Genomic DNA, 27113 nt, shown 5'->3' with positions numbered 1-27113 from the left:
TAAAAGACTTTTTCAAGTTCTTTGTAGGGAATACCAAAGGGAGACACTGCCCCTCACTGTAGATGTTAACCAGATGGCTCATACAATTTTGTTTGAATACTTAGAAACTGTCCAAGATATAAGCCAGGTCTGACATTGTTTGCTCATCTCTCCTGCATTTGTTGAGATATAAATGGAACACAATTTTATTGAAAAATCACGTTGCAGACGACAGTAATTCCCTCATGACAGCTTCTCATGTCATGGTCAACTTACCTTGTCTCCTTGTCTGGCACTAGAGAGCGAGCAACTCAGATAACATAATAAGCAGGGTATGTTTTTTTGCATTAATTGTGTCTCTTATTATGTAGTCATGCTCCATCCTTTAGCCTTGGAGATTAAGAAAATAAAAGTAAAAGCATGTATTTAACATCTTTGGTTTACACACAGAAGAGTTGGTTGGTCTCTTCTCCGTTTTTCTGAGAAGGAATGACTTTCTACATGAGAACTTTGGCAAAAGTCTTCTCGTATACTAGTCTGTCTCTTTTGGAAAGAGAATTAATTGAAAGCTTTGTGGTCCACCTCAGGCTATTTGAAAGTTGTTCTCCTTTCAAATACCAGTTGAGTATTTAAAAAATCAAATCTGTTTGTTCCTTTCTTGCACAGATGACTTGCCCAGGAAGCGGCTGTCTCAGATCTATAAACCACCTACGTCTGAAATGTTAGCATATCTAGATTTTAGCGTTTCCACAACAGGCATGCTTACAGGAGTAAAGGTACAGTAAAATGGTTTTAGAAGATGGGTTTTTTTGGAGTCATGCCTTTGGCTGATAATCCGAACCACCTCTCCTGTATACTTCTACCAAAACTGGCTTTTGTAGATTAAATAAAGACCCCGCTTTTCTTCCAATAAAGCTATGGATTTGCTGCACAGAATGCAGTATGCAGGCTGAAGAATTAGTTCTGCTGTGCAGGAAGACAGGTCTCTACAGGGAGCATCAGGAATTCTGCTACTGCCTCCCGCTGGAGAGTAGCCTGTTAGGAGAGCAGTGAGGGATGTGAGTAGCAGAGCAGTGAACTTTGGCTTTCCTGCTGCTGCACCAAAAGCAAAATAAGAATGCAGTTGATAGAGAAGATATGATGAAACTAAAACAAAAAGAAAGCCTTAGACTGGCATTAATGATCATCTCTATTTGGGGTCTGAGATACCTAAAGCTTTTAAGCAATAGCTGTTGGTATCGCTGTTTCTGGTTTACTGTGGCTCAGAGGGTTTTGCAGTGCTCTGCATCTGCTATGGGAGGTAAGAAGACATACAGTTATTGAGAAGTGCTATGAAGGCAAACCTCTCATGATTATTCTCTGCCTGTCTTGATGAAGTCCTATTTTGATGTTCTGGAATTTCAGCACAGTTTCTCTGTCTTTGCTGTTGTAGATGTCCCATGCAGCAGTGAGTGGCCTTTGCAGGGCAATCAAGCTTCAGTGCGAGCTCTACTCCTCGCGGCAGATTGCAATTTGTCTCGACCCCTATTGTGGACTAGGTTTTGTGCTCTGGTGCCTTTGCAGGTATGACCTTTGAGTGGAAAAGGGTGAAGATTAACTCTTGGCTGGTTTTAAGTGGGAAATGACAGTCCCTGTCTCTAACTGGTGTAATTACAGACAGATATGTTGACATTACCAGAATGACTAATTTACAGTAAGAGGAGAATTTCTCTGTGAGCTGACAATGATATGTTCCCTTTTCCTGCAGATTAGCAAGTTGTCCTATCTTGATTATGCATATTTGTGCTGCTGAATATTACTGGCTCCAGAATGTTTCTCTTGCCTTTCTTCCTTGATTATATGTTGCAGTAAGGGAATTTTCTTTCTGTAAACTGTGTGGTTGAGCCAGTTCTCTTCCTTCACTCTGACAGTGTGTGTGCACGCTTGTGTGTGTATAAATTGTTATTCTTGTAAAATAAGTTGTATTTATAATTCAGTGTTGCTACCGAATGTGGGCATTGTAGCTATTATCAATTTGCCTCTGATCAGGGACCAAAAGCAGGCTGTGGGACCTAGCAGGAATGTGAGATGAAAATACAGTAAATATTAATTTAAAGATAACTACATGCTGCACAAAAATATTCTCTTCTTTGATGTTCTTCACAGTGTGTATTCTGGACACCAGTCAATTTTAATTCCTCCTATGGAGCTGGAATCCAATCTTTTTCTCTGGTTATCTACTGTCAGCCAGTATAAAATAAGGGACACTTTCTGTTCCTATTCAGTCATGGAACTGTGCACAAAGGGACTTGGAAACCAAGTTGAAATGTTAAAGGTAAGAAATGCTTCCTGAATGCTATGTTACATAAAGTAATTAAACTGTTGTTGTAAAGCAAAGCGATACAATTGTTAAACACAGCAGTACGGTGATGCACAGGTCCCCAGTCTACAGCTTGCTCAAAAAGCAAAAGCAGCAAAAGAAATGTTCGGAGCCTCAGGAAATTAAAAGGATTGAAATAGAGTAAGGTGTACGTATTGCAGTCTAGGTAGCACATTACCAGCGAGTGTCAGAGACTGCTGGGCAAACCCTAAGGAGAGGATGCCAGCAGCAAATGCTATGCAGAGGAATTGGTTATATAACAGTCTGCAGTGAAGGCTCAGACCAGCACATGATGTAAAGCACACACGTTAAATGCTTGGCTAAATAAAGGTGTTTTCTCTTGAGAGATGAGAGGAAGGAAAAAAAATAGCTATGTAAAAGGCTTGAGGTGGCTTTTTGCATGGGTTTACTGAAATAATTTGTGTACTCCATTTACAAGGTTAAGGATTGGTCTTGTCCTGTTGGTTGCATAGAGTCCTGAAGGTGCTTACCTTGTGGAGTGTCACCAGGCAAACAGAATAATGCACAGGTCTGAACAACTGGCTAGTGCTGTTCAGTGCACTCGTGATCGTGTCTAGAAGGAATAATGCATTCTGGTCTAAGATTTGTTGAAGACTTGGTGCAGCCTCAGTAAATGACTTTGCAGTCTCACTTGGTTTGGTTTCCATGTATATAAATAAGGAATAACAGATGTAATCTTATCTGAAAGGCACTGCAGAAGCACATGATGCTACACTATCTCTCAGAAGAAGGAGCAGCGTTGATGATGATTTCGTTGTAGCAGTATTGCTAGGCTCTAGTCAGACACATTTTATAACTACACACAGGAGCTGAAGAGAGGAAACGAACACAAGAGCAGAGTTTGTCTTGCATTTCTAGAGTGATTTCTTTGGGATCTAAAGGATAAAAAGCAAATACCACTTTTTCTGAGGGCTTAGGTCTTGGTGCAGTGTGGCAGTAGTAATTAACACATACAGTCCTGTGCACTCATTTGTGTCTGCACTCTTTTCCAGTCACGAGGAATTAATCTGTCCTGTGTCCGGACGTGTGTGGTAGTTGCAGAAGAACGACCACGAGTTTCTCTCACTCATTCCTTCTCAAAACTCTTCAAAGACATTGGCCTGTCATCTCGTGCTGTAAGCACCACCTTTGGATCAAGAGTCAATGTTGCTATCTGTTTACAGGTAATGCAAGTGCTTTCTAGTGCATATATTGTCACTGGCATCAGATTTCCAGATTCCATTGTATCCTGAATTGGTAAACTTCCTAATCTGCACATGCTTCTGTGCTGTCTTAGTATAGCCCCATGTCTGCTTTGTAGAGAACAGCAAGCGCAAGATTTAAGTAGCTTTTGTTTTCAGCTGCATCAGAAATACTCAAAACTACTGAAACATGGCATTAGAGGACTGTTTATTTCCATGTAAACAGTAACTCTAGTTGCCCCAGAGCCGAGAGCTGAAAGTGCTTGGGCTGTTTTCCCCCTCAAGATGCATCTCACACTGTTGTTACACTTAGTATAGAGAGAAATAGGCTGTGTTTACTGACATGTTTCCTTGAGTGCAACTGCAAAGGTAGGGAAAAGCGGATATGAATGCTGCTGTCAGTGTGAAGTTCCTGGACTGTTTGAGCTCAGGCAGAGGTTGCATAAAATATATATAATTTTTTAATGTTTACTCTTTAGGGAACCTCTGGGCCTGATCCCACCACAGTGTATGTAGATCTGAAATCCTTGAGACATGACAGGTACAGTAAGTTTAAGTCAACTTACCGATAACTCATCTATATAAAATGTTGTAATGGTACTTAGCTATCATGCCTCTCAGTAGATTTCAGCTCTTTTCTTTTCCTGACAATGTTTTCTCTGATTTCAGAGTACGTCTAGTGGAAAGGGGAGCTCCCCAAAGCCTGCTGCTTTCAGAATCTGGGAAGGTAACTTCATGTTTTTACCTACTGGCATGGCACACAGCACCTGCTGACTATGCAGCACTTTTTATGCCCTTCATGATGATGTTGATGTGTAGCTAGGAAAGGTGGTATTGTGCCATGGCATGAGAAGAGGTGGTTACATTGCTCTTCCGGGAGGTTATTTTGGTTTATAATGAGCATGAAACTATTTGGAGGATTGTTTGTTTACAGTAAATGAATCATATCAAAAGTGTCCACTGTATCCTTGAAATCAGGTTCCATTTGGGATTTACTGTAGCTCTTACTCCCTTCTTTAAATGAATTAGCAGATGTTTGCAATTTTTAACACTGAAGTCTTCAAAATCAAGGTTTAGCAACATCTGCAGGCCTAGAATGCCTTTCCTGTGTGGCTCTGCGGACGTGAAATACTTCTGTTGTAGTACCTGGAGTGTACATGCCCTAGCGTGTTTTCACGTGTTTGTAATTTCCATGGGTGAAATCATGCCTTTGTGGAGGTAAATGAACAGCCTTTGTATTGTAGTTATGTGTGAAGGTGATTCTAATACTGATTGTATATTCCTTTTTGTGACCTTTAGATTTTACCTGGAGTCAAAGTAGTCATTGTTAATCCTGAGACAAAAGGGCCTCTAGGAGATTCTCATCTTGGAGAGGTAAGCACAGGTTTTACTTTTTGGATAGCTTCTCCTGTTGTCTGTTTCTTGATCTATATTCTCTCTCTTTAACTACGTAAGTTGCTGGTGAGTAGCAATACTTGTAAGCCTTTTTATGTTGAATTATCGCTGGAGCATTCAGATTTAGGGGATGTTATTTTAGTGTTAAGTTTAAAGAAAAAGAAAACCTGCCAGAAATGAAGGCTTCTTCTATTCTAAATCTTACTGGCTTCCAAATAGACCTAAGTTACATTTTGCTCTCCGTATCTCGATCACACACCAGTATATTTAATCTGTGTTGACCGATTGCCATCAATTGTTGGACTCACATGTTATAAAAATCCAGTAATTTATAAGAATTACTCAGGCCTCAGCTTACAGTTATTAGGAGAGAGGATCTGCAAGGTGCATTTTTGATATCCTATAGGATGTTTGGGGGTTTGAGCTAAATGCAAAATACTTTTGGACCTGAAAGATCTTAGATATCTTTATACCTAACTATAACCTCCTCATTACAGTTTATTATCTGCTTTAGTTAAATACTCAAAACATGCTCTGTTGTTGTAGTGTGTAGATCTGACAGTTTTTCCACTTCTAATACAGATTTGGGTAAATAGTCCACACACAGCCAGTGGTTACTATACCATCTATGACAATGAAACCCTTCAAGCTGATCATTTCAACACTCGTCTGAGCTTTGGTGATGCTGCTCAGACGCTTTGGGCTCGGACTGGATACCTTGGTTTTGTTCGTCGGACAGAGCTTACAGCTGCCAGTGGAGGTATGGCAGAAATCAGTCTTTGTCTTTCACATGGAGAGTTTTCTTTCATGGAGTGCAACAAATGAGTCCTGATCCATGTGTTGGGGTACAGGAGACCCTTGGTTTTAACCAAATTCCATTTATTGGCTGCCGTTTTCTGTTTTCATAGTATGCATACGTTTCATTTCCCATTTCTCCTCTCTAGAGCGCCATGATGCACTGTATGTTGTTGGAGCACTGGATGAAACTCTGGAACTGAGGGGATTGCGTTACCATCCAATTGATATTGAGACTTCAGTATCTCGAACGCACAGAAGCATTGCTGAATGGTAAAACAGCAGTGAAAAATGAATTCAGCCTAACCTAGATGGAATGTAGCAATGTTTATCCAAAGATGCAGGATTTAATGGGCGGAGTGGGGTGGCCAGAAGGCAAAGACAGACACTTACTTTGTGTTACTATCATCAAGTTGTGAGATCTTCATATCCATCTCTTTTCCCTTCCATAGATCAGAATAATATTGGGCTGACTCTGTGAATCTCTTCTCACAAGCCTTAATTCAAAATAGAAATTACTATTTCCTGCTTTGTGGTTTAAAGAACCATTCTTATGTGAGTTAGTGAAAGGCAGCGTTTAGCTCGTTTATCAAACCTGGTAGTACTGAGATGTGCTTGAACTGATCTTTCATACATTGGGACTGGGTCTTGGAGTTAGGTTGTTTTGAAATACAATGTGAAGCAGGTGGTAAACTCCATCTAAGGATAAAAAAAATATATAAGCTTTGGATCTTTGTGAAAATAACTGGATTTTCTGGTTTTGTTCTTTTTTTTTCTTTCTAACTACAGTGCTGTGTTCACATGGACCAACTTGCTTGTGGTTGTTGTGGAGCTGTGTGGCTGTGAACAAGAAGCCCTGGATTTAGTCCCTCTAGTTACAAATGTGGTCCTGGAAGAACATTATCTAATTGTGGGAGTGGTGGTGGTAGTTGATCCTGGAGTTATTCCTATCAATTCCAGAGGAGAGAAACAACGAATGCATCTCCGTGACAGTTTTCTAGCGGATCAGTTAGACCCCATATATGTAGCTTATAACATGTAACGTGTATGGGGGAATTGATGCTCAGAAACTTTGCAGGACCACCAAACGACAAAGGGTGGCTATAGAAATGAAGCTGGTGAAAATTACTAATACTTGATATAAAGTTTGAGATTGCTGCCATATTCCCTTCATCTCATCCTGTGGTATTAAGATCACATTAACTACCAGTGGACAAAAGGAAATGTGGTAGACAATGGAAAACATTTGTAACAGTTTACTGAAATATTAGCTTTATTAGAAAATGCAAAGTTGACAAGCGTGTGAACTGCAAAATTCCTAAGGCCTTTACTGTAGTGTTACTTTTTTCATCCGTTGTACATATTTGTATTTTTATCTAATACTGTTTTAGGATTCTCTAAGGGGAGGGTTTATTTAGTTAAGATAATAAACTATTACGAGGAGGGTCATCAGAGTTCAGCAATTCCCTACTATATAAAATGTACTTTGCATCTGTACTGTAGCTATTCATTCCATGGGATCACACAACTTATTTAAAATTGTGCCATGACCAAATCAATAACTTACGGAATCTAAGAGTTACTTATTCATATAGATATTTCTTGAATTAAAAAAAAGCCTATATTTTAAATATGTAAATATTATTATACATAATTCACTTAGATAGAAAATTAACTTGGATAATGATGACAGCTGAAGGTAGACATTTTTAAGGACAGGTAACTTTTGTGGTCCTTAGCATAATTACATTTGGTTAGACAACTAATGTGAGATACACAAATCTTACACAAGTTTTCTTATTTCAGTATGTAGTCTTTTATTGCTGGCCAGAAGTGTGTCATAGCATGTAGAAACCTATGATTTGAAGGCACATCTCTATAAGTGAGGCTGAAATATTTAAACAGTAACATGCAATCTGGCAGAAATCGCAGTGCTAAGTCCAAAATGTTTAACTGAAATGATGCAAATTTACAGCCTCTGCCTCCACCCTCTGAAACCTTGTGTTTAAAGGAAAAAAAAGTCCTATAGGTCAACACAGTTAAATTCACTGTCTGTGCAATTCAGTCATTATTCCATTCAATTCCCTCTAGGTATAGCAAGAAACATTGCAGATAGGCTTTACTGTAAACCGGGAGACAACAACCCAGAGTTCTTCAAAACATTCCCTAGAAACAATTAGGAATTTCTGGGGTTTGGGCTGAATGCAATTTTTCTTTTACAGGAGGAGGCACAAAAATGAAACAAAGTAATTCTGGTAAATCATCGTTAAATAACTTCATGAAAATGAATATTCCAAACTTCAAAATACTTTGTTGGTTTTCACATTAGTAACTGTAAAGAAGCAGAAGCCCTAGAGTAGTGGGAACACGCTCTTGTTGTTGGTAAGCAATTGCACTCTGGGCTAATGGAGAGACAGTGTTTTAAGTTTTGACTCATAATTACCTTTCTTTCATGTAATCCTTAATAATCTTTTAAATTCCTATGGATGTTAAGAAAATATGACTTTGGAAGCAATGAGAGCTGATACCAGATAGCGCAGCAGGGTTTTTTTTGAGTCAAATATGGTATACAGTGTAAATAAACTTGTTATTAAAATGCTCCACATTACCTCATTCAAAATTTGTAGGCAGTTTTTAAAAGGTTTATAGTATGAACTCTGAAGATCCTGTGGCAGTTGTCAGAGCAGAACACAGTGTATCTGTAAGCAAATCCCAGTTTTGTACTTGAAAAATTCCTGATGCATTCTGTTAGCTCTGACTGAGGTCAGGAGTGTTAAAATTTAGATGGGAAGTTCTGAATATTTTTGAAAAATATGTGGTGGGGAAATAGATTTAGAAACTGCAAGTTATTATGGCAAGTCTCAAGCTGAGTTCTTTACAAAGGCTTCACTTCACAGGTGCATATTTTTGAATGATTTCTTTTTCCCTATCTGCTACTGTGATTAAGACAACATCACAGATGAAATTGTCGTGGTATTGTGCTGCAGCATAGATGTGACAGGTTTTCTGTTATCGGTGTCTAGTTTCTTATTATGTGTGTCCTAAACTACCTGCACATGAAGCTTTTTGTATATTTAGTTTTAATGAATTGGCCACGAAGTAAGGAAAGTGACAAGTGTAACTGTGATTAATACAGTTGGTACTGCAACTACTTATTTAGGGTGCAAAACGCACTGAAGTTGTTACTCGTTTTCAGCCAGCAAAGTGGGAGAATCTCCTTGTTTTGTTATGCACCACTTTTTAATTTTTCTTGCACAGCAAAGTGACTTGCAGTATAGCCTTCACTTTGTTGTTGCACGTTTCAGGAAAAAAAAAGATGGCCTTGACTTTTTCTTACTGAAATTAAAGCTTTATCTAAATTCTTTCAACAATTACCACATTTGTCCATCAAAAATGATTTTTTTTTTTAATTCTAAGATTGTATTTTATTTTTAGTTGCCATTTTTTTCAGAAATAGAAAGTGGATGTATTAATTTGATCAGACTTCCAGTATGTGGCAGATTGACTTTCTGAAATGGAATTTTTAAATGGCACACTTGATTTCCTCCCATTTTTTATATGGCTAGGTATCTGCTAGTTTCTTACGCTTTGCGTTTTCATCTCACAAGTTTACTCATGCTGTTAATCTTTGCTTTGGTATATTACATTTCTCTGTTAGAGAACTAAATTTACAGTCCTGTCCTTAGAATGAGACAACATTCTACGTTTGATTGCCAGTAAGTGACATATAGAAGCTGGCCAGTTTTGATTTCATTGAATGCTTTTGTCTATGTTTGGCGCAGTGAAAAGCAGTGTATTGGAGAAGTAGTAATATGGAGCTGCGAATCTGGAAACCCTGATTTCTAACTCCAGCTCTGCTAATGACTTGCCACAAGGCCTTCAACAGGTCATTTCACTCCTTCAGTTTCTTCATCTGTAGATGAGGATATTATCTAATCCTTACAACATCCCTGTGAGGTAACTAACTGTACAGCACTAAGTGCTAAGTATTTTTCATTGCTAGCCTCTTTGAGGTCAGGGTCAGTTTGTTCTTCCAAACTGATAAATGATTATTTGGTTGTCTTGGAGGGCTGTCAAGAGATGTGACCATTTCACTTCAAAGTGCTTGCTTGGTGTCATTCCATATGAGAACAAAATGAAATATTAACTTCACAAAATTGGCAGGGCGACTGAAGGTTCTGATGTTGCATGTTCAGGTTCAGACTTGGGCTCTTCTCCATAACTGCTGAACCAAGTGTTGAGTCCGAAGAAGCAGATTCTCCATGCCCGTTTGACTTTGCAGCTTATCTAGTTGCAGAGGACAAATTATTTCCTGTCGTTGTCCATCAGATTCCAAGCTAACAGCTGCAATGAAACTTAATCTAGGATTTTTTTTTTACCACTTGGAACTAAAATATTTTGTATGTCTTACTGTTTATGAATATTCCCTAAGCAAAGTATGTGGGTACAGGTAATTTCAAGTCCTGTTTTGTTAACATTTGCACTGCATTTCTGATTTAAATAAATGTAATTAAGATGTGTCGTACTAACTGTCTTTAAAAGGTTGTAAAAACGATAAATTTTAGCCCTAAATGCAATTTTCTTTAATTTCTGTCAACCTATTTACCATTGTCAAATTCAGACTACAGCATTATGTAATTATGTATAAAGTTTTTATTTATTTAAAATTAGATTAGATATACATTTTTAAATTTAACATCTGGCTGGACAGTGTTCCATTAACGCATTGATTGTGTTTCCTTTGTCTTGTGTTAATAAATATTGATGCCTGATTGTTTGCTTAGTTCTTTATCTGCTGTTTCCCCGAAGGATTTTGTAAGAAGCAAAACATTGGTTAGTATTTATCCTGGTGAAAGGGAGAACTTGTAAGTATTTTTGCAAGTACATTTCATCAAATGTATATAGAAATGTACGAGACCTGAGCCTGTGAAGAGCTGAGCTCCCTGCACTTCACTTTCATGGCAGGATGTGGAGTTTTTTGTACCTGCAGCAGGAGGCTGTTACAGCTTTTGAAATTGCAGTTATAACTGAGATCACTCTTTGAGGAGGAACTAGATGCAATTTTGAGCATGGCCTACCTATATTTAATATTTTACTGTAGTATTAAATATTCTTTATTTAATTTCAGGTTAAGATTCAGGTTTGGTATGTTTCATTTTGAACTGGATTCAGTGAGAGATTTATAGTCTCTTAAACCTCTGCAAATCCCAACAAGATTTGAGGTTCTCTGTCCTCTGGAAGATTAAAGCAGTTGTGTAAGGCTTTGTATTGAGCAGATGAGACAAACTTTGGTGGCATTTGAGTTTTAACATTTGATAATCTCTGCTGTCAAAAACTAACCGTGGAGTTTTTATGAAGACTTATTTTAAATACTCATAGATATTAAGATACAGTTTAGTACCAGAGAGGATGTAATCAAGATTATAATCTAACACCAGCTACTGCCTCTGTATGTACCTATTAATGGCTATATGTTTTTGGGTAAGAATATACGTAAACACATTATTTACTACAAATGATGAGTGGCAATTTTACCATGGTTTCTTCTGAGCACGTTTCACTTTCATTAAATTTTACCTGTATTTTAAAATTACTTGATATTGAGAAAACCTCTTAATAAATAAATGGAGAATGGGGTGGGGGAGTGGGAATACTTTGAATTGTTATATTAATCAAGGAAGTTGAAAAAGCCAATAAATCTTGCCTTTTTGTAAATACACTTAGATTTGAGTGACCACACTTCTTGAGTGTTTGAAGATTCTTTTTTCAATTGTCGCAACTCTGGCTCAGGCACGTTCTGTGGTAACTTCATATACTGTGGCTTGTTTTCTTTGGCCCAGTATTTTCTCTGGGATAAACTCCACAATTGCGTCAGGATGCACTGTACCAAAGCAACCTAGAGTAACTGGGAAACTGGTGTTAAGTTTTGCTTGACGGCCTCCCCCTGCCACTCAGGAGAGGGGTAAGGACATCATTGCTCCTGCACCCCGTACAGCTGCAGTGACCTGAGCCTGGAAGCTGAATTTCCCAGGCTTTTCCATGGCCTCCGCTGACTCGGTTCAGGTGATCGGGTAAGGCTTCCAGAGGTTGCAGACCTTGGCAACCCTTTCTGATAATGAGCTTATTTACAGCTGCCTTCATATTACACTAAAGCTTTAATCAAAACCCTTTTTAAATACAGTCTGTTACAGCTTGTGCTAGAACAACTGTTATGAAATGTTAAAAATCACGGGAGAGACTACCGTTGGTGATGACTGAGTTTACATTTCCTTTACAAAAATAGCTAAATTTCCCTACTGTGCTGCAAAAAGTGATCTTTGTGAAAAGAGTATGTTCCTTAATGGACTTTGGTGCTGCTTTTACGATTCGCCTTAAGGGAAAAAAGCCACCGTAACCCACCTCTGGGGTGGGATGGGGTATAGCCAAAATTCTCCCTGCACCCTTTCTGCTTGACCTTTGTTTAGTCTAAAGCAGTTAATGTGCCATGACTGAAATTCCTAATTCCTTTGCAGGAATAGTTTTGGTTTTTTGTTTGTTTTTACAAAAAAAAAAAAAAAAGGTATTATAGAATTTTTGTTTCAGCTTCCATGCACTGTCTTTCTATGTTGAACAGGCCTCCTGCTTGTGCACTTCTGCGCTTTATTTTGGATTTGTACACAAATTTTTGTGGCGAATAAACGAGGGGGAAGGGGGGAGGGAGCCTTTTCCTGAGGCGGGCCCTGACCAGGAAGCGCCGGGCCGCGGCCTGCTCGGACCTCCGCCGCCTTCCCGCTCTCGGGCCGGCAGCGCCGCTCTACCTCCGCCTCTCTATGGTTCCCCGTGCTCGGGAAGGAAGCGGGGGGGGAAGGGGAGGCGGGCCCAGAGCGGCCGCTCTAGCCTCCGCCTTCGGGGCTCTCCGCTGGGAGAACTCTATGGTGGGGATTTCTAGGCGGAGGCCTCCGCGGGGACTCTATGGTCGCAGCCCGCCCACCCGCCCCGTCCCGCGCGGCCCCGCCGCGGTTGCGATGCCGCCGGCGCCGCTTCCCTGAGGCGGAGACGGGCGCGGCGGCGGCGGCGGCTCCGGTTCTCCCCACGCTCGGCCACCACCGGCGGGGCCTGGCGGGCCTCTGAGGTAAGAACGGGCCGCGGGAGGCCGCCCCCGGGCCTAGGCCAGGCCGCGCCGCTCTCCTCAGCGGGCCCGGGGGGGGAGGGGGGCGGCGGGCGCTGAGGGGGCGCCAGGGGGGAGCTCGGCCCCTGAGGGGGCGCCCGGGGGGGCTCGGTCCCTCCTCGGCCTCTTCTCGCCCTGCTCGGCCTCTTCTCGGTCCCTTTTCGGTCCGTGCTCGGCCCCTCCTCGCCCTGCTCCCCGCTCGCCCCCGGCCCCCCGCTCCCGTTCGGCTCCGTTTATGCCCTAACAGCGGCGGTGGTCGCGGTTCCTTGGGGCTCGCTGACAGAAATTTTGGTCGCCCGCTGGTCACCGCAAGGTTTTTTGTTTTGTTTTTTTTTTCCCTTCGCGTGCACCTTGCTGAGCCCTCTCCTCCAGGCAGTGGTGTCGCGTTGGTTCTGGGTGAAAATTGTTTCGTAACCGTGTGTCGCTGCTGTTTGCCTCTCAGAAGGGCGAAGATCCCGCACACCAACATCACCTCTGCAGTTTTAGTCCGCGGGGTTTTATTCCTCAAGCTCCTTGTCAGTGCTCACTCAGCTTTGTTTCGCTGTAGAAGGCAGGAGCAGGGGGGTGAGTGGAAGAAAACACATATGGAAAGTACTCCGCAAGTTTCATGGAGTATTTTTCTGCATGTGGGTAGTCTACGATCCAAAGCTCCAAGTGGGGACGTTGACTCAGGTCTCCTCGCTGGCTTTCTGGCATGGACTCGTGGGATGCGCTGTCATTTGCTTCTGTCCTGGAAAAAATGGAGTTCTGTCAGGCTTCTGGATGAAAAAACTTTCCCAGAGTGTCTCAATTGCAGAATAAAGTAAAAAACATTTAAATTGTTGTGATATACATCAATATTTGACTGTCGATACTTAGTATTTGAGAACAAATTTCTGTGTCCGCTCGTCTTTGATCTCTGACTTTATAAAGTCTTTAAAAAAGTCACTTGCCTCTTAAAATATTTAAATACTGAAATATAAAATGGGCCTCTGACCTGTTGGATTTAAAAGGGCAAACCAGAATTTGGTTTCTTTCTTCAGAGATCACGCACTAGAGCTCGTGTCTCTTTGCCTGAACGTACAGCTTTTATCTTCCATTATTTTCTTCTTTGCCCGTAGACTGTGCTTTGAAGCTTCATCTGTAGCCATGTAATGAGCATTTAACTAGAGACAATCGCCTCTCAGATAATTGTATTGTAAACAGACAAAACCCAAATAATAAGGGTAAGAAATCAGTATGCTGCTTACAGCTGGGACACTGAAACAGGGAGTGACTTAAAATCTTCTGAGGATAGTTACTGCACAGGCTGCAGTGTGTCTGTAAGTGGACCTTCTCCAACATTTTTGAGTGTTTTTAGTGAAAGTTGTAGATTTTTGTTTGTTTGCATATTTGTTCTTTTTTGGTTGATGCTCCTTGCAGCCACGTTTGTAGCGGTTCCTGAGTGGTGGTTCAACCTGAGGAATGTGCTGCTAGGCGGGCGTATGAGAACTTAAATGTGGCCACTATGAAACGCAACGTTCCCATTCCTGTTTGAAAGGAAGATGTGTTTGAGGTGGAACTCACATTTAAGGTGCAGTGAGTTTGTTTGGCTGCACGAGTCAATTCTCAGAAGTTTAAAAGTCTTAAAACAAATGCGTTCCTCGTAGCGCAGCTGTTGCAGAACGCTTTTCAGTTTAAATTACAGCACTTTGAGATGTAGCTGCGCAGAGGTGGTGTGTTTGTTCTGAAAAACATCCCTCTTACCTATCCTGTTATAAAAAATGGCTGTCCTACCGATCGGAGTGGTGTTTTGTGACTGATAAAACATCAGGTAATTTCTTCTCTGAGTTCCCTCACGGTGGTGCTCCTCGTGGCAGAACTCTTCCTTCAGCCCAAAACCATGCAGCTGCTTTCAGCTGAAAGGTGCACCCTGTTGTTGGAAGTAGTTTTGGCTGTGGTGGAAAACGGTGAAACCCTTGTCTGTCTTCCACCTTTGGTCCTTCTCTTCTAAGCTGAGAACTTGCAGGCCAAGGTGTGTCACGAGACCTGTCTTTCTGAAGGCTGGTAGATGGTAATCACCGTTTCAGGTGCTTACAGGCGGCCGTTCCAGAAGAAATGTCACGTTTTTTCCAGCAGGAGAGGTTGTTTTCACGGGGTAGGGGCGTGTAGGACTTCTTGGGTGACAGCCGTGCAAGGCCAAATAGCGTATCGCTACTTCTGGATGTAGGGCACAATAATAATGTTCCCCTTTTATGGTCCTTATTTTGCTCAAATAAGCTAGCTGGATGTACAAAATAGCTGCTGGATGGATGTTGAGTGAAATTCTACAGAGAGCAAGCAGAGGGGAAGTAAACTTGAAAAAGCGCCATTATCATGGGAAATATTTGATCTTTTTTCCTGTAAGTAGGACTTCACACCTCGGAGAGACAGATCAGCAAAGAGCATTGTGCTTTCTCCCCGGTTTGTTTGTTTTGGGTGGTTTTAGATCTATCAGTTTCATTGTTTCTTGCAGGCAATTTTGCTGCTGTTGTGAGTCTTACATGGGGCAGTAGGGCAGAGAAAAACAGTAAAAGGGAGGGGAAGGCAGAGAATGTGGTTTAGCACTACCGAAATGAATTGGGTATTGCTGTAGCACTGGAAATTTATTTTAATTTTTGCTGTTGACTGGATTTCAGTTTGACAGTGCCCTGTTTACTTGTAACATTTGATACAGGCCCCATTTGCATAGGTATAAGGCAGAGATTTTCCTTTATAAAATCCCCAGACCAACAGTAGCAGGTATCCTTACACATCCATGCCTCCCTTACACATCCATGCATTTAATTCCGTTTGTTCCTTATCGCTTCGAGCTGTTTAAATTGCTCCGGTTCTCCATTTTTTGTTTGTTTTTTTTTTTTTAAAAAAAAAGAAGCCCAAACAGCCTCCGAGGCCTTCCAGCGGGCTCTGCAGGCAGCTGCAAAGCGCGCGTTGGGGCCGCCCGGCTTCCTCCGCAGCAGCGCCCAGCGCCCCGCGTCCTGCTCCTGCAGAGGCGGCCGGGATAATTCAGAGGAGCCGAAGCTTTCCGGGGGGCTGGGAGCTCCCGTGGGTTCCCAAAACGCAGCCGTCCTTTTGCTGCCTCAGCTTAGATGGAGGGCGAATGGCTTTACATTCGCAGAAAGAAGCCCGCTGGGAAGCTGGCTCGGTGGCGGACGTCTGTGTCGTGCCGTGCAGGACGCGGCGTCGCGTGTCACCGAGCCGCCGGGGGCTCCTCGCTTTTTTTCTCCCCGCAAAGCCCGGTTTTAGTACCGAATCGGAGGAGTTTTGCGCGGGGACTCCTCAGATGAGTAAGGGTTGCAGGAAGAGGATCCTGGGCTTGGTGCGCGCTGACTTTTTACCCTCTAAGTATACGTCAGGCTGCGAGAGCTGTGGTTTATCTCAGTAGGGAAAAATCAATGACTCACATTTCCACAGAAAGAAATGTAATTTCCAGTCTCATAGCAACTGTCCTTTCAACAGTTTTAAACCTTCTGTGACAAAATGTTTAACACTCACCGATCATCTTCTAATGCTCTAGGCTGGTCCACCCACTCACCCCACCTAAAAGCATGCATTTTTACATCACCAAATCCCCCAATATTGGGGGGGGATTGCTGTCAAGTCGCGTTGAGCAGTTAAATATAAAATCTTAGAGAGGAGAGAAGTGTTAGCGGCTTCATTATGAAGCGGTGAAGTTACTTCTGCAGGGTTTATAATTCAGATCCGTGTTCTTTATGCTTTGATTTTGGATCCCCGATTTGTTTTTGTCTCCCCTCAGATGTTTCAGTACAGGTTTGGTGGCAGCTCGGGTGAAATAGGGAAAATTATTTTCCCTTATGGCAGGGTATTCGTTAATAAAAACGCTTCGTTCGGGTTTTCTTCCTACTTCTCGTGATGTGGCTTGTTTTTGCTGAAACCCAGGAGATGCAGGAGATATATTGACAGTAAACTCCGTCGCGGCGTAGGTCTGGGCCAGGGCCAGCAGTCGGCGGAGCCGCGGGTGCTGCCGGGCGCAGCGGGACTCGGGTCCCCGCGGGTCGCGCCGCTCTGAACCCGGAGGGCCGGGGAGGTGGCATGCTAACGAAGCTAATTAAAACTGTGCCAATAAGGCTCAAAGCAGGATGCCCGGAGATTCGACGAAACGTCCGTGGAAGCCGGGCACCTGTCTCCGGTTCGCGTTTGTCATGAAGTGAATTTAACTGGTTGCTTTTCTCGCAGCTGATTATGGAAGAGGTGCACAAGAGCAGCAGTAACAGCTCCGTGACGCCTTCACAAACAGCAGCCGTACAAGGTACAACACTACAGGCAGCTCAGCTCTCTCATATTGCTCAACAGGTAAAGCCTGGGCCAAATCTCAGCAAACATTTGAGGTAGTTAAGAGCCACGGTTTTGTGCACTGCAAGCTATACTCATCCGTGAATTTTAGAAACACGCGGAGAAGAAAAAAACAAACGGAGGTTGAGAAAAACGTACTTTGTTGATGGACGGCACAGTTAATGAAATGGCGTGTGTTCAAAAGAGCAGAATTAATGCTAGTGAAATGCAAAAACGCAGCCCCATGTTTCTTTTAGGTTGTGTGTCCTCTGACACCATCATCAGCCTGACCTAGAGGAGCTGCTCGGTAATGAATTGAGGGCCTGGTGGGGTGTTGGTTTTTGTTGTTTTTTTTTTTTTTTTTTTTTTCCAGAAGAAGCATTTACAGCTCTTTTTGTAGCAATGGCAATTCTGGGTGCTCAGCACCATGGAAACACTTGGATTTTAGCCCAACCTGAATATATTTAATGTGATAAAGCATATGAAGTTGGAAATTTGACATAGTTTCCAGGAGGTAACATCACTTTCAGAGCTTTAACCTGAATTCCTCATGATTCAAATTTCTGTATCTGAAAGAGCATCTTTTTCTAGGTAAATCTGCTCCCGTAGCCATGCAGCAGTCCTACGAAACAACATTTTGCAGCTTGTCCACTGCTTACCTTATGGAGGTGCTTTAGATTTTGCTGCAAAATGTAGATAACGACGTGAGGTAAAGACAGCAGGCATCCTGTTGTCTGTTTACAGGCTGTTTATCTGATCTGGTTTTATGTAAGGTTGCCACTGGAACTTAGTATTATGAGAGAAAAATAGTACTAAGTAAAAAACTATCCGTCTGAGTTTTAATGATCCCTTCATCTTTTCATATATTCCAGATTAATAAAGCTAGTGAAGAAATTTGTTGAGGAAACTGGTTATTTGCTTATGCATCTACGTGTATAACTTTAATCAATTTTAAGTGTGAAGGCTTGTGCAAAATCCACATAAAAAAACAAATCTGCTAGAATATAATTCTATTTTACATAATTTTATACAGGGGCTGCAGTAGTAATTATTAAGCCTAGATTTCCACTACGACATTCATTTAAATTGATAGTTGCAAAACATGAAAGAGTAAAATGTTAAAGAGATGTCATCACTTTTACGTGGAAAAATCTGCTCTTTGTTCTTCTTCCTTGGCCAGAGCTTCTATACCTTGCCTCCTTTATTTTCTTTCTGCTCTGATATCTTTCCTACAGCCCTTATGCCTTGAACTTTCTAAGTAGATGGGTCAGCTTTCGCTGTCCTTAGCTCTTGTGATTTCTTCTCTTTGAAGTCGTTGAACAATAGCTTCATAAAGGTTGCTTAAAAAAATCCGAGAGCACCAACTATGCAGTTAGTCGTGCTGCTACCCTCTGAGTCCAAGACGCTCTTAAAATGGAATCTAAACTTAAAAAAGATAAACTGCCATAAGTGCGTGCCTTTATCAGTAAGCGTTGATGAAGTTATATGGAAGCAGTCACGCTCAGCTAGGCTCGGGGTTGTGGTTCTGAAGAAGTCTGCTTCGTTGTGGTTCATTTCGAACTGCGTGTATTTAAGTTGCAGCACTGTAATCATTTGCACATAATGCTACATGCTTGATTTTCTCCCTAACCTGAGGCAAGTAACTGTTTCAGCCTTTTCATATGCAGATACGTATCTGAAAAATGTGCATCTTTAAAGGATAACTTCTGTGACTTAATTGGACTTAAAAGCAGCTTCTGCTAATGCATGTTCTCCACTAGTTTTCCTACATGTATATACATGTTCTGAACGCTGGAGAACATGTGCTTTTGTTCATGAGCCTTTGATCTCTTGTAGATGTCTCTGAGAGGTCCTGCTCCTCTGACAGTTGTTCAGCTTCCTGGAGAGCAAGTCCAGGTCCAGGGAGTCATTCAGACAGCCCAGTCCTCTTCTGTAATCCACTCACCCCAGGTGCAAACAGTGCAGGTAACTACAGAACGTCTGTTAAACAACCAAGAATCCTGTTCTATGTGCATGAAAAGACTTGTAAAGGCTTGTCTGACTCAGCTAGGTCTGCCACAGCGCAGCCTTTCTGGCCCTACTGTAAGAGGCAGTAAGCACCCCAGTGAACGTGTTGTGGGGACACGTCATTCTTAATGAATATTTAGGCTAGAAATTATTTGCAGCACCAAAGTTGCCACTGGAGTTGAAATGAAACTTTATGACACCACCTCCCTTGATAAAAAACAAAACAAAACCCCCCAACTCCCTAGCTGGTGCTGCTAACAGGCACGCACCTGGTGTGTTTTAACCAAACAGGAGAGCACAGAGTAACTCCGTGAAGAAAATGTGTTTGGAACGGGTAGGCCTGAACGGTTGTGGATGGGCTGTTGGTTGTTCACCTCATGTATGCTGTGGCTCCATTTCTGCGGTACCTAAGCATTCTGCTTGTGTCTCTTACTCACTTGCCATATGATTTTTTCACAAGCCACTTCAGAGGGGTGCCTCAGGGAGTTTACAGTCGAGGCTGCTGCTACTTCATTCAGTTCTTGGCTGCAGAGAGCCCTCTGGGCAGCATGACGCTGAAGTTAGATTGTGAAATAGCTGTCAAGTGACTGGAAGAACTGTGCTAAAACACATTAATTTGTCACCGATCCTTTGCATTGTGCTTATCTATTCATATGACATTAAATTAATAATAAAAAAGTAAACCTATAATGACTGCATTTTCAGCTGTCATTGTTCCTATCACATCAGATCAGGGAAAAGAAAACACTTCGCTTTGCTGAAAACAGTTCAGCATCTGCTCTACTAGGTCATCTGAAGTCTTTCCTATCATGCTCTGATTGCAGGGTCCCCACTGAATATATTCTCGTGTTTTTCTTAGTAATTTATGAACGTTGTGGCCTTGTTGCTGAGAGGGGGGAAAAAAGTAATACATGAGCAACTTCTTAAAACGTTGTTGGTAGGTTGTTCTTTTTGTCTCTGTAGCAGCAGTTAAATAAGAAATGCTTTTCCCAGAGCCGTGTGCATTCTTGTTGAGTTTTTGTTGCTGGCACACAGATAAGTACGAATAAATGTTTTGTTAGTTTGTATTTAATAAGGAGCTTCAGGGAAAAAATGAACACTTGCCAACTGGATGAGAACAGAGTGGAATAAGGAGAAAATTGTAGATAATACTTTGCATATTTACTCCCTGATATGCTGCAGCCTTAAATATTATTTTCATTTGACTCCTATTCTGACCAACAAAATACACTGCTTGTCTGTCTACATAAAACATTTGAAGCATTTTGTATGTTTGTCTTCGTACATAAATGGTGTTCCTGCTGCCATTACCCCAGCCTCCTTAGACAAATTTAAATGTGGGAGTGGCTCACCTTTTCAGACCGCATCAGCTCGTAAGATTTTTATGAAAATACTAAAGGATTCAATTTTTGCTATAGTATATATCTTAGGAGAATTTCTTGAGTTTTCTTTTTATAGGGAGTTAATAGGTTTGCAGCCTTTGGCTTCTAAAGCGAGTATGTTCTGTTTCATTATGACCTTACTAATGTATTTGGGAATTGCTAGAAATATTAGATAGCACTGAATCTAGAATTCCATCTTTTTTTTTTTTCATTTATGTAATTAGCTGCATTTATGTGGTTTTCATGCTGCTTTAGCTCACTTGAAATTAAAATGTGTAATCTGTTCTGGGTATTTTTCTGGAGTGTACAGGATAACCACATGGGAAGTGTTTTTTAGGTATCTTCTTTGTCTGAGAGTGAAGATTCTCAGGATTCATCAGATAGCATAGGCTCTTCACAGAAAGCTCGGGGTATCTTAGCACGTCGTCCATCTTATCGGTAAGTGCTGTATGTGATATACTTTGTACTGTTATTTGAAACCAAAATAGCACCTTTTTTTTGACAGCTTCCTATAGTCCAAGCTCTAAGTTGTTCTCTTTCTCTTGAAACATGCATTGGATCTGTTAGCCATGTTAGCTGTCATTTGCCCCAGGGAAGCTTCTACTTAACCAACTGGAGATCAACTTCAGGATGACGTGGTATAGGGAAAATTGTTTATCAGCAGCAGTTTTACTCAGTTATGTCATTTTGCTGAAATGAGGAGTACAGTCAAATACTACAGTGTAGCATTTCAAGTAACACGTGTTAGACAGTCCATGAATTTACCTGATGCTGTTACCAGTGACAGAACAAAAGATCTAACTTCTAAACTTTTCCAGAGTAACCTATTCCTTTCTAGTTTATTCTGACTCTAGACAGAGCGAACTGGTTTTAATTGGATATACAAAGCCTATTCCTGAGAGAATCAGTAAAATCTCTTAATAGGCCAGTTATAATCCCTGGAAAATGTTTATGATGGAAACTCTGATGCAGGTTTTACTGAAATGAAATGATGCAGTGGCAGTACTAGAGAAACTTCAGTATGAAGTGTTTTTAGCACACATTTTTTCTGGAGATTGCTGAAATCTACTGTAAATGGTTCAGATTTTCATTACAGGTTTACCAGTCCAAACATCTTAAGACTTCTAGAGGATAACAATTGAAAATCTGGAATTTGCATGGACTTGCATATACAAATACAAATTATTATGAATCAGTAGCTGACTTGAATTGCTCTTAGCTGATAAAATGATTCAAATAGTTGAATAAAAACCTAGAACTTATAAACTACACAAGTGTAATTACAGAAAGAGTTAGACAGTAACCTCATACAGAATTTTGTTAATTCCTACAACTGTTTTATATCAAAATGCTAGTGTTCATGTGTGTAATACAAAATAGGGGTAGTAGTTTGCAACTGTTACTGCTGTAATTTGTAATTTTTGCCTACTACTGCAGCTGATAAACTTTTTTTTAAATAGAAAAATTTTGAAAGATCTTTCTTCTGAAGATACACGGGATAGAAAAGGAGATGAGGAAAGTCCCGGTGTCTCTACTGTTACGTCTATGTCTGTTCCCACACCTATCTACCAGACGAGCACTGGACAGTACAGTAAGTTGTACAAAATACGTGGACAAATTTTTACTAAACTTGCCTCAAAATACAGACTTTTTCTTTATTTGTTTGTTATATATTTGAGAGTAAGGTGAAACTCAAAAAGTTTGGTTATTTATCTTATAGTTAGTAAAGTTAGTACTCTTACTGCATGTAACTAGACTGGTGTCTAAAGACTGCAGATAAACTTTGTGATTCATTGTCTTAATTTTTGCGTATTCAGACAAAGCATTCAAAGGATGTTGTAACGAAACACATAGCAGTCTTCTAGTGTTAGATTTAGTCCGAATGTGAGGTCAGTAAAAATACCATTTTATATACCCAAAGGCTCTTCCCAGGCTGCAGGTGAATGCCTGCTCCAGCACCTGGAGCACCTGCTCTTCCTCCTTGTTCTCTGACCTTGGCGTTCGTACTGCTGTTCCTCACTTTTTTTTTCTTTTTCCCCTTGCTCCTTTGCCTGTCTGGCATTTTTGCCCTCTCTTAAATAAGATTCCCCAGAGGAGCCACCAGCTCTGCTGTTGAGCTCAGCTGTGGCCAGCGGTTTGTCCATCGTGGAGCTGGCACGGGGCAGTCCCCGTAGCTCCCCCACTACCAACACCTTGCCACTTACACCCCAAACATTTAGTAAGAACAGCAACAAGATCTGGTAGTTGAAGGTGAGAGAAGAAAAAAGCCTTTCAAAATTGGGAATATTTTTCAGCAGCAGGTTGAGATACAGATTGGAGAATTGAAAGAGATGTATGCCCTACAGATTTACCTTTATCTGTATTTTTTAATTTACAGCTACAAATATTTTCATGCGTGTTCCTTTTTCTTTAAGTTGCCATTGCTGCAAATGGATTACAGCTGGCCAGCCCCGGTACAGATGGTGTGCAAGGTCTGCAGACGTTAACAATGACAAATGCTGGTGGTAGTCAGCCTGGGACAACAATACTGCAGTATGCACAAACATCAGATGGTCAACAGATACTTGTACCCAGCAACCAGGTGGTAGTGCAGAGTGAGTATGCCTTCTGGAAATGGTTAGAAATACTGATCAGTAACGCGAATGCATTTTTCTAACACTACTACATTTTGACGTCTCGCAATATTACCGCAACAGCTGCATCGGGAGACATGCAGACGTACCAGATCCGCACCACACCAACGACCACGTCCCTTCCTCAGACTGTGGTTATGACATCTCCTGTCACTCTGACGTCACAGACAAGTAAGACGGACGATCCGCAGTTGAAACGAGAAATAAGGCTGATGAAGAACAGGTATGTAAGTGCACTTGGGCTGCTTTGATATGTTAGCTTAATGTGCTGAAATACATCTTCAAAGGACAAATTATCAGTCTTGCAAGCTAACGTTCCTGATTGTGCCATTGGTATGGTATGCTGCATCCAGTGACTGAAAACGCTGGAAATTTTGTTCAAAACATGCTGCGTGTTCTGTCCTACACAATTTGGAGAAAACTATTTTCTCCACTGCAGACTGATTACCATGCGTGCTACCGAATACTGCTAAATTTCATGCTCTCCACCTAAATTTTTGTAGATTTAACTTTTTGTTCCTGGTTGCAGTGCCAATTCTCTCCTGTTGTATTGGTCAGTACCATAACATTTGTAAAACAGAGAAATCTCTGATATAAAATAAACAATTACTTCTGTTGGTTTGTTCCAGAGAAGCTGCTCGAGAATGCCGTAGAAAGAAGAAAGAGTATGTTAAATGTCTGGAAAATCGAGTTGCAGTCCTGGAAAACCAGAACAAGACTCTAATTGAAGAGCTAAAAACTTTGAAAGATCTTTACTGTCATAAAAGTGTGTAAGAAAAGAAGGTAAAACTTTTGTGGACTGTAAATTTCAGAGGAGAATTTTTTTTTTATACTGAATTTTTTAAACTAGATGAAAGGTCAAAAATGAAACTTTTCTACCTAGATTTCACAACTTAAAGACTATATAGATTTTATTTACAACAAGTTGGTGACAAAGTACAAAAAGGAAACAAGAAAACCTCACCAAAATTCCTGCTGGCACAACTGGAAACTTTATAAAGTCGAGATTGCATCTACAATAAAAGGACATTCACGTTTTACCAGGCAGGTGATTAGAATTTCTTTGAAAATTTCTGCAAATACCTCTTGTAATGGGGGCAATATTTGGTAACAATTAAAATGTGGATGAAATGGAATCCTTGCCATAGTTAACATTATTAGTAACATTTATAACCAGTATATGTTTTGATTTCTTACTCTTTTTCAATCCTTACTTTTTCTTTCAGTTATTTGTATGTAAATATTTTTATTTTAACCTGTAAGTTGTTATTTACAGGTGCAGATGATAAAAAAGCTAATACTTTGCTAGAGGTATAAATTATGTTTACTCTTTTTCAGCTGACAGTTTAAAAGTTTTTTGTTTTGTTTTGTTTTTCCAATGTTTGCTGTGTTTATCAAATTTGGAAAGGATCTGCAGAAAGCAGTGAGAGGCCTAGTCCTGAAAATGTCTGAGGCACATTAAATAAGGTGTTGACTTGACTTAAGAGAATTCAACACATCCAATTATTTTAAAGTACAGTTTTGTAGAATGAGTAATGGTGAACGAAAGTTTCTGGAGAATGATTTTACAATAGTTCGTTCTTAGTTGCTGGGCATGATAAACATCTATAATTGAAAAATAAATCGTATGCTGATTATATATACAACTAAACATGCACTGCTTATTCTGTCTGGAGATTCTACTGTGCTTTGGAACATTTAAACCAAATAAAAGAACGATAAAAGAAAAAAATTGAAGATATATACCAAAGGGTTTAATGAGGTTCTAATATGTGGTTTATATGCTGAAAGTAGTGCAAAATTTCCAGACTAATTTTGTAAGGTAAGCGATATTTTGCAAAGTAATGGTATCTTTGTAAGAAAATACTCTATTGAAAACAGGTAGATGGTTGGTATATTTTGTAGCTAAATTGTGATCTTTACAAATTCTGAAATTGAGTTTATATACGTATTTTGACAGTTTATATATTTCATTTTAGTAAACAAATGAAATATTTTGTGAACCAGATTTTCAAGCATATATTTTTATGGATAGTACAAAGTCAAATGAGATCCTCTTTGGTGTAGGAGATATTTGAATTAATTTTGTATGTCTGTAGGCAACTTACAAAAAACGGATCTTAACAAGTATTGGGAAAAAAGAGATCAGGGCTCCCCCCCCCAGTTGATGATATCTGCATATTAGGTCTGATTGCTCAGAGATTCTAGTTTTTATCATTTTGATTTGTTTCAGGTGAAAGTTAGATGTTTGACATGATCGGGACTCTTTTGGGTGTGGAACCTCCATTTGTGGAGGTGTTCAAAAGCCCTCTGGGACGTGGTCCTGGGCATCCGGCTCTAGGTGACCCTGCCTGAGCAGGGGGGGTTGGACCAGATGACCTCCAGAGGTCCCTTCCAACCTCAGCCATTCTGTGATCCTGTGATTCTGTGAAATAGAAAAATGTGTATGCAGTGCTTATTGCATGAATAATAAATACACTATTTCCATAGTTAGGATTGAATCCTGCTTCCAGTTATGTCAGCGGGAATTGCACTATGGACTATGCTATTAAAAAAGGTGTTAGAGCTATGTGTGTGTGTTGTGCTAGCTCAGATCTGAATGAAATTAAAAGATGTACTCACTCCCTAGATGTGTACTGCTTATCATATGGTCAGTCAGTATTTTTTATTTTACTCATTTTTGAATTAATGGGCTTCTTAGCAAGCAGAGCTCTTTGCAAATGGTATGAGAGAGACTGCATTCCACAATCACATTGTTAGTAGGCTATAATATTTTTTTTTCCTAAAGTTTATAAGTATAACATTGTTACGGACATCATCCACAATACATTTCCTTTAGGCCAAACTGGAGTATATATTTGTGTTCTCAATCATGTCAAAAAAGAATGCTTTTGTTTCACATCAAAAATAATGAGCAAGGTTGAGAAAGTCCTTACATTAGTAAACTGCTCCGAAAGAGGTGCTCGGTGCCTCCTTCTCTCTGTCAGTGGAATTTCAGGAAAAATGAACACCACGGGATGTGCTTAGCACCTCAGAAAATTGGACTTTTTTGCTGTCTACCATCAGGTGTGTGTACGCTATTTGGCATATGTTTAAGAGGGTTTGACCTACAGTACTGAAACTAATTTGATAACTCCTCTGTATGGTATTTTGATCCTCACTGTGTGCTGTTGTTCCTTTACCTTCTTTTGTAATACAGAATAATAATAAAAAAAGCTATCAAGTGTTAAGACTGTATAAAATATGGTGGCCAATTCTTTCTGTATTCAGCAAGTGAAACAACTATGTAGTGCTGCCAGACATAACGTTAGTAAATTTTTATCCTCTTAAAATAGTGTTTGGGAAGAGCAGCTTATTTTTCATCATGGAAATATTAAACAGTAACATGGGTTTGCTCTTTAAGTCATCACTTATCATGAAGTGCTTATTTTGGGTTTACTTCAAAATCTAGATAGTAAGAGAATAAAATCTATATCCTGAGAGTAAGAGGTGTAGTACCAAGTACTGTTCTGCTGATTATTTCCAAACAAAAGTACATGCTTTATATGAATTGTAAATATTTGTCAAAACAATTAGATGGTTGCAGATTTTGACCTTGGTAAATAAAGTCGCCAAAATCTAATGCTGATGTTCCTTATTTATTGATCAATTTATTTTTAATTAACATACGACTGCAGCAGTTCTGACCAAATCCCTATGTTGTGTAGTACCAGCTCTTTACTGTGACCAAAAATAAATATTTGGTCTGTGGAGTGGCATCGAGAGATTTTTTTCCCTGATGTATCCTTTCAGCAGCCAGACTGCTACATCACTAAAAATAAGTAATGGAGAATACCTTTTATCTTTCTGCTTTTTTTTTCTCGTGTTAAAGTTAAGCCTCTGTTAACTAAGAGCATTGTGTTGTGCTAATATTCACCCAGCAGA

General features: G+C 40.4%; 2 protein-coding genes and 1 long non-coding RNA gene across 7 annotated transcripts in view; 2 read left to right on the top strand and 1 right to left on the bottom strand.

Annotated features, from left to right (window-relative positions):
- Positions 1-10502, top strand: part of DIP2B (disco interacting protein 2 homolog B) — a 68436-nt gene extending 57934 nt beyond the window's left edge. For all 3 annotated transcript variants that reach the window (XM_040539644.1, XM_040539642.1, XM_040539643.1), the window contains 10 exons: positions 646-755; positions 1412-1542; positions 2125-2293; positions 3352-3522; positions 4020-4081; positions 4210-4267; positions 4840-4914; positions 5518-5695; positions 5880-6003; positions 6520-10502. In XM_040539644.1, the coding sequence (XP_040395578.1) occupies positions 646-755; positions 1412-1542; positions 2125-2293; positions 3352-3522; positions 4020-4081; positions 4210-4267; positions 4840-4914; positions 5518-5695; positions 5880-6003; positions 6520-6772 (1331 nt within the window). In that variant the 3' untranslated portion in view covers positions 6773-10502. The remainder of the gene's footprint in view (positions 1-645; positions 756-1411; positions 1543-2124; positions 2294-3351; positions 3523-4019; positions 4082-4209; positions 4268-4839; positions 4915-5517; positions 5696-5879; positions 6004-6519) is intronic.
- Positions 10503-12457: 1955 nt separating this feature from the next.
- Positions 12458-26422, top strand: ATF1 (activating transcription factor 1). Of its 3 annotated transcripts, none has more exons than XM_040539784.1 (8): positions 12458-12841; positions 17072-17188; positions 19004-19132; positions 20894-20994; positions 22017-22147; positions 22971-23150; positions 23253-23412; positions 23819-26422. In XM_040539784.1, the coding sequence occupies exons 2-8, from the start codon at positions 17078-17080 to the stop codon at positions 23961-23963; spliced, it is 957 nt and encodes a 318-aa protein (XP_040395718.1). In that variant the 5' UTR covers positions 12458-12841; positions 17072-17077; the 3' UTR covers positions 23964-26422. The 3 variants fall into 3 exon arrangements, with proteins under 3 accessions (XP_040395718.1, XP_040395719.1, XP_040395720.1); XM_040539785.1 differs by having other exon boundaries at positions 12560-12841; positions 17072-17144; XM_040539786.1 differs by lacking the exons at positions 12458-12841; positions 17072-17188 and adding an exon at positions 17319-17357.
- Positions 13271-17064, bottom strand: LOC121061254. Its single transcript, XR_005815009.1, has 2 exons — positions 16370-17064; positions 13271-13607 (listed from the first exon to the last, which is right to left on the bottom strand). It is a non-coding gene; the product is annotated as an uncharacterized LOC121061254 (long non-coding RNA).
- Positions 26423-27113: the final 691 nt, after the last annotated feature.

The sequence above is a fragment of the Cygnus olor genome, chromosome 29 (assembly GCF_009769625.2).
Source record: "Cygnus olor isolate bCygOlo1 chromosome 29, bCygOlo1.pri.v2, whole genome shotgun sequence".
NCBI classification, from domain to species: domain Eukaryota; kingdom Metazoa; phylum Chordata; class Aves; order Anseriformes; family Anatidae; genus Cygnus; species Cygnus olor.
Note: the sequence above shows the minus strand (reverse complement) of the source record. Positions and strands in the feature narration are given on the sequence as shown.

Excerpts from the sequence above, each read along its gene's own strand:
- ATF1 (XM_040539784.1), top strand. The coding sequence starts at position 17,078 with ATGGAAGAGGTGCACAAGAGCAGCAGTAACAGCTCCGTGACGCCTTCA. Across the intron at positions 19,133-20,893 it reads CCCAGGTGCAAACAGTGCAG|GTATCTTCTTTGTCTGAGAG; the intron begins GTAACTACAGAA and ends AGTGTTTTTTAG. Across the intron at positions 20,995-22,016 it reads GCACGTCGTCCATCTTATCG|AAAAATTTTGAAAGATCTTT; the intron begins GTAAGTGCTGTA and ends TTTTTTAAATAG.